At 48.1% G+C, this 7,267-nt stretch overlaps 1 protein-coding gene across 2 annotated transcripts in view; it reads left to right on the top strand.

Annotated features, from left to right (window-relative positions):
* Positions 1 to 7,267, top strand: part of CTDSPL (CTD small phosphatase like) — an 85,427-nt gene that overhangs the window by 63,821 nt on the left and 14,339 nt on the right. For both annotated transcript variants that reach the window (XM_018568958.1, XM_018568957.1), the window contains 2 exons: positions 3,493 to 3,594; positions 6,677 to 6,733. In XM_018568958.1, coding sequence (XP_018424460.1) covers positions 3,493 to 3,594; positions 6,677 to 6,733 — 159 coding nt within the window. The remainder of the gene's footprint in view (positions 1 to 3,492; positions 3,595 to 6,676; positions 6,734 to 7,267) is intronic.

Genomic DNA, 7,267 nt, shown 5'->3' with positions numbered 1-7,267 from the left:
TTCCTTTTTTTTTTTTTTTAGCGATCTGCCACGCGGATGTTACCCCATTGAAATCAACGGGGCCGCGCGGCAACCGCTGTTTGCACTAGGACAAGTTCGCGCGGTCCTAGCATGCACCTCCCGGGTGTCACGCACGTCCGAACCTAGCCTAAAACCCCTGAGAGTTATACATTTCCTGAAAGCGGAGACCCTGTAGAATAAAATGGTGGCAGTTGAAAAATGTTTTTTACTTCGCACAACTTTCTCAAACCCAAAAATACAATATGGAATTTTTTTAAAAGATGAGGTTGTGCCAAGTAGATACCCAAAAGGCTAAAAATTGCGTGTGCCCGTGAAACGGTGACAAAATACAGTAACAAGGGATGCACCGATACCGGGTATTTGGGCGAGTTTGGCTTTCTAATTGGCCGTGAAGCCGGCTTGATGCTCCCTCGTCACCTCATGACGAGGGAGCATGGCGCCCGGCTTCCATGATAGGCCAGCAAGCCGGCTCCGTGCTTTTTCGTCACATTGTGACAAGAAGCATGGGGACGGCTTCCTTTAATCGGGAAGCCGTGCGTCGAGTCATTACCCGCCGCCTGGCTTCCTGAATGGGACTTCCGGTATTCAGTATCGGCGAGTACCGAAAAAAAATATCGGTACTCAATACCGAAATACCGGTATCAGTGAATCCCTAACCGTAACCCAAATTGTCCATAGATGTCGCTTCAAAAGCCCGTACAGGTCATCAGTTTAGAGTGAATTGTAATTGTTGGCCCGAGAATGATTACTCTCACTCTGGCATACTCGGCGATACCCAACAGTGGTAGTGCCATCGTCGCTTTCGTACGTAGGCACACCCCACGCGTGTTTACGTTAGTATGCGCACAGGGTTGAGCTACTTTTAAAAATTATTTTTGTATTTTTACGTACTTAATTGCTATCACATAAGGGGCTCACAAGCCCCCTCCCCTGTGTGATAGTATATTAAAGGTGACAGGTTCACTTTAAGGTGACATTAGGGGTCTATTAGACCCCTAGTGACACCTTTACACTGCAAAGAAGCTTTTCAAGCGGGGATCATGCTGGAATAGCCTCTTCCCCAGCTTCTCTAGAAATGACAGCTGAGGAACCAGAAGTGATGCAATCGACGTTGCTTCCTGCTCCATTCAGCGGGGAGGAGATCGGCATTGCAACCGTGATCGGAGGATTGCAGTTGAACTACAAAGGCATTGCACATGGTCATGACAGCAGTCACAAAGTACAGACCCGCTCCGATCTGCTCTGTACGCTGTGCCTGGGATCTGATGCCGAAAGTTCGCCACTGGCTGCACTCATTAAATCACGGCCCTTAGCTATTTGTAGCATTGATTAATCGCCCGCCTGACATGGCCTAAAAGAAGGAAGCGGCGTCTGTGTTTGTTTGTAATGACATGTATGGCTCTGTATGCTTCCATGTACATATTTTAATGTATATTTTAAGGTGTGTATATATACAAACAAGGCCTTTAAAATATGAATATGCATTGGAAACCTTTCCATCTAGCTGAACATTTTCTAGAGGCAGGGGCATCCTCATGGATGAAAGGAATCACGGCCGCGCCGACAAAACGGCAGGAAAATGTCACTTTCGGCATTTAGCCAAAAGTGGCATTTTCGGCCGGCGCCCCCCCTTCACTTTTCGCCCGGGGCCCGCGCCCCTGCTGCCCCCCCCCGGTTGTTACGCCACTGCTCAGGGCTCCAGCTGTTGTGGAACTACAAATCCCATGAGGCATTGCAAGACTGACAGCCACAGGTATGACTCACAGAGGCATGATGAGTTTCATCACAACTGGAGTGCTGAGGTTGCCGGACACTGTTTTACAGACATATCCAAGAAAATACTTGAAGAAAATATCTGGACAGGAGTTTGCTAGTCACTGGATATAAGAGATGCTCTTCAGAGTTCAATATTGCGAGCTTGGACTACAGAATCTATTGTTCTAACTGCAAGCTTGCTGTCTGCGCGGTGCTTCACCTTTTAGCCTGATACTAATTTATAATCTTGTGTGGTGAAAATGTTATGTTTAAAGCTGAACTCCGAGTACCAAAATGAGTCTGTTTAAACAGCCCCGATGCTGGCGACGTACACTGTACGTCGTCAGTCACGAAGGGGTTAAGTATATTTTTCAATAGCCACAAAGGATATAAATCCACTTTGTGTGCACCAAATGCCATTACAAACCCAGATGTTGCCTGACATAATCACTGTACTGTACATAGCCTGAGCAGAGCTGTACACTACAGGCTGTCTGCAGGAAACTATAGGCGGAGGCGGAGACCAGTCACTATGCAGAAGGAGAGAGAGAGAGCAGCACTCAGCGGTCTTTATTACAGGAGGAGGCGGAGACTAGACCAGTCACCCTGCACAAGGAGAGAGAGCAGCAGTGACCGGTCAATATTACAGGAGGGGGTGGAGACGAGACCAGTCACCCTGCACAAGAAGAGAGAGTAACAGTGAGCGGTCTTTATTACAGGAGGGCAGCAGAGGCCAGACCAGTCACCCTGCACAAGGAGAGAGCAGCAGCAGTGGCCGGTCTTTATTACAGGAGGGGGGCAAAGACCAGACCAGTCACCCTGCACAAGGAGAGAGGGCAGCAGTGAGCGGTCTTTATTACAGGAGGGGGTGGAGACGAGACCAGTCACCCTGCACAAGGAGAGAGAGCAACAGTGAGCGGTCTTTATTACAGGAGGGGGCGGAGACGAGACCAGTCACCCTGCACAAGGAGAGAGGGCAGCAGTGGCCGGTCGGGGCGGAGACGAGACCAGTCACCCTGCACAAGGAGAGAGGGCAGCAGTGGCCGGTCTTTATTACAGGAGGGGGCGGAGACGAGACCAGTCACCCTGCACAAGGAGAGAGAGCAGCAGTGAGCGGTCTTTATTACAGGAAGCTCCATGTCTCGCACTGGATTACTGCACAGATCGGGAAGAAATACACAAAGCTCACCAAGATTCAAGAAGAACACACAGGATTCTTGCATTTTTGCTCATCTCGGGGTTAGGCTTGAGAGCAGAACATCAGCTAACACATCTTTTTTAGATCAGAGTGTGGGAGGTTTAGAATTGTTAGAAGTTTTCATTGCTGTGTCCAGTTGGGGGGACATATTGATCTCTTCTGCTTCTGAAAAACACACAGGAAATGAAGCAAATTCTCTGTAATCGGTGAACATGGCAGCAGGAAAGTCCGGACCAGTTCTAACGGTCCCCCGGTCCCCATATTCTGTCCTACACATTTAAGTGGAGTTCCGCTTTAATATTTCTGCATAAAGCTTTATCAAGGAATGAAAATAATTGTTAAGTTCTTTTTTTAGTGTCAGTCGCTGCTGATTTTTTTTGTTTCGCCTTCTTATGAGATTTGATGCTTTTATTCTTCTGTGCGCATGTGCAAACCAAACAAATCTGACAAGTTCTATCCCCTTCGTATTTACAATGATCGTTTAAAAGTTCTTTTATTCTTTTTCTTTTTTCTGATAGCCACCTCTTAAATACCTCCTTCCAGAGCTGAAAGTGCCCGAATATGGCAAGAAGTGCGTGGTCATTGATCTGGATGAAACCTTAGTACACAGTTCTTTTAAGGTACCCGTACTGTATTCGTGGCCTTGGAGCCATGCATGCTGCTCCAGCTTTGTGTGGGTAGAAAACTGCAGCCAAAGACTTGTTTCTGTAGGTTCAAGTGATGATGATGATGATGATGATGATTCATTATTATTAGGGATGCACCGATACCAGTATTGATATCGGTGCCGATACCGAGTATTTGGGTGAGTAACCGTACTCGCCCAAATGCTCCGATGCCTAGCACGAGTACTTCCGGAAGCCGGACAGCGCGTCATTACACGCTGCCCGGTTTCCTGATTGGCCTGGAAACGGCTCCATGCTCTCTCGTCATTAGTGATGAGAGAGCATGGAGCCGACTTGCCGGGCAGCGTGTAATGACGCGCTGCCCGGCTTCCTGATTGGTCGGGAGGCTGGAGAATCAGGAAGCCGGGTGCCGTGTAATGACACAGCGCCCGGCATTCTGATTGACCGGGAAGCTGGCTTCATGCTCCCTCGTCATCGCATGACGAGGGAGCATGGAGCCGGCCAATCAGAAAGCAGTGATTACACTGCGCCCGACTTCCTGATTGGCCGACCAGACAGCTCCAGCTGGGTACCGAAGGAAGGCCCCGTTCTGGCTATAGAGGCCCCGGGGGGTGACAGGCTGGACATACCAAGGTAAGAGGGGACAGGCTGGGACGGCTTTCTTGTTAATCGGGAAGCCGGGTGGCGAGTCTTTACACGCCACCTGCCTTCCTGAATGGGACTTCCGTTACTCGGTAATTGGTATCGGCGAGTACTGGAAAAAAATTATCGGTACTCGTACTCGGTACCAAAATACCGGTATCAGTGCATCCCTAATTATTATTATTTTTTTAATGCTGTCATTTTGACGTTGTCTGCACATAATCCCCCTCCCCGGCTTGCTTACTCACCCAGCCATCCCCCTATACCCTGCTGCAAGCCCGGCTAAGCTCTGGTGTAAAAGCTGTGATGGGTATGACATCACCATGCCTCTGTCCCAGCACACGTGACAATGGGAAAGGTGACATACCTGGGCACCCTGCTCTGGCAGTGCATTGAGGTGTTGTCTCAGCATGGCACTGTAAATAATTTGGGGAGGGGGACTGTCTTCAGGCACCGTCACTTTATGCTGAGTAGCTTTTATAATATGAGAAAATAAAAGTTTGCTTTGGCCCCTCAGCATTCGGTGTGACTCTTTATTCTTCTTTCACATAGTTCTTGACCCAAAGCTCCTTTTAGGGCAGGGATGGCCAACTCTGGCCCTCTGGCTGTGTTGCAACTACAAGTCCCATGAGGCATTGCAAGACTGACAGTTACAGGCATGATTTCCAGAGGCAGAGGCATGTTGGGATATGTAGTTAAAGCACAGCGGGAGGGCCGGAGTTGCCCACCCTTGCTTTAGGATCCCCCTCATCCATCTGGAGCTGCCTAGCCCAGGGGCACTCCTCTCTATAAATTGCCTTCAATGAAAAGGAACTCGACACAATGTTTAAATCCAGCTCCGCATAATTACGATTTTACAGCTGTCCAATGACGGAACCTGTATCGGCCCCTGAGATTTTGGCAAATGACAGTTGGGTCTTTGCACCATAAGGGCCAAACGTTGGTGTTTGGGGGAAGTCACGTGTTCACTCATACCCAGAAGCTCCCACTGTCCTATGGCAGAACCTCTACTGCTCCCTGAGGTTTCACCATTGGACTGTTGAATGATAGTGTTTGGGCCTCCTGGTGCAAAGCTCTATTATATAGGGGAGGTCACATGCTCACTCATACCTGAAAACCCCACTGTCCAATGACAGAACAAATACAGTTCCCTGAGGTTTTGGGACCAAAACCTTACACCAGGGGGCCAGAGTACTATTATATGGAGACGGTCACATGCTCACTTCTACCCAAAACCCCTCAGTTCAATGGCAGAACCTATACTGGTTCCTGAGGTTTCGGCATTGGACTGTTAAATGACGGTGGTGGCTTTGCACCAGGGGCCCGAGCACTATTCTAAGGGGGAGGTCACATGCTCACTCATACCCCAAAAACCTGCAATGTCAGGTCCCTGGGGTTTTGCCATTGGACTGTTGAATGATAGTGTTTGGGCCTCCTGGTGCAAAGCTCTATTATATAGGTGAGGTCACATTCTCGCTCATACCTGGAAACACCACTGTCCAATGACAGAACCAATACCGGTCCCTGAGGTTTCGGAATTGGACTGTTGAATGACGCTTGTGGCTTTACGCCAGGGGGCCCGAGAACTATTGTAAATGGGGGAAGTCACATGCTCACTTATACCTGCAAACCCCACTGTCCAATGACAGAACCAATACTGGTCCCTGAGGTTTTGGGACCAAAACCTTACACGAGGGGGCCAGAGTACTATTATATGGAGACGGTCACATGCTGACTTATACCCCAAACCCCTCTGTCCAATGACTGAACCTATACTTGTCTCCGAGGTTTCGGAATTGGACTGTTCAAGGATGGTTGGAGGTGGAAGTGTTTTAAAGGAAACTTGTACTGAGAGAACTGTAGGCTGCCATGGCTCTCCCCTTTGCCTGGCTTCCCCGATCTAAGGGGTTTAATACATCATTATACAGATTTCACACTTGAATTGCCGCATACCTGTTCCACGTCAGTGATGCAAAGTATTAAAATTGGAGAACATGCGGGCAGCCGGGCAACATGCGATGTAATAAGCGAGTACAGGTTCCCTTTAAGGTCGGAGCGGAGAATGGTTGAATCGCTGATCGTTCTCGTTTCTCTGGGGGGGGAGAGAAAACAGATTTGTAGCTCCATCTGTGTTGTAATCACCAGCCAAGTCAACATGGCTGCCCCTTATGGCGGCGTCATACATTCAGAGACCGGCAGCTGTCACCATTCACTCCTGGTAAGACATCTGCCTGTCTGTATCCGGCCTTCGTTACTCCACATCTCTCAAGCCCTTTGCTTTGCAGCCTCTCATGCTGCAGACCTACAACTAGATCCGCACAGACTGTCGTTGTGATTCATGGTTCACTTCTATCTTCTTAATTGTATTCGGAGGCAGAATGTGTTTGTTGTTTAATTAGATGTTTTTTTTTTTTTTTGTTCTTTTTCTTTTTAGCCGATTAACAATGCCGACTTTATTGTCCCTGTCGAGATTGATGGAACAATACATCAGGTAGGTGATTAATCATATCCTTGTATTCCATAATACAGGAAGTACAATCTTCACTTTTCTTCTTTTTCTTGGATATTGATTTGTGAAATGTTTTCTCTCCTGTGAACACCTCTGTGTAGTATCCGTGATCCAGGAAAATCAACTTGGTGAATATTTCTAATAGACTTTGTATGTGAACCTGTGAAATGCAGCCAGCGTGTTCTCTGGTTCAAGAACTTCCTTCTGCTTTATGCTATTGGTGCCTTTGTTGCAATAATTTGATCCTGATTTGGCAAATGCTCCAAAGGGGGTGTGGACCCTCCCTAAAAGAACAGTTTCACTGGACTTTTTTCATAAAACACCAGGGGCCCCTATTTATAACAGAGTGCTCTCCGCAGGGCATTACAGTAATTGCTCTACACCGTGCATGCATTTTACGTCTATAGAGACCGCACTGTCCGGCTGAGTGTTCTTGATACAGAAAGCACTCCTGCAGAAGTTTGCGGTCACATGACCTGTAATTCATGTGACAGGTTTCTTACTACTCCTGGCACT

Source organism: Nanorana parkeri, unplaced genomic scaffold, assembly GCF_000935625.1.
Source record: "Nanorana parkeri isolate BGI_ZX_2015 unplaced genomic scaffold, ASM93562v1 scaffold1267, whole genome shotgun sequence".
Lineage (NCBI taxonomy): Eukaryota > Metazoa > Chordata > Amphibia > Anura > Dicroglossidae > Nanorana > Nanorana parkeri.
Note: the sequence above shows the minus strand (reverse complement) of the source record. Positions and strands in the feature narration are given on the sequence as shown.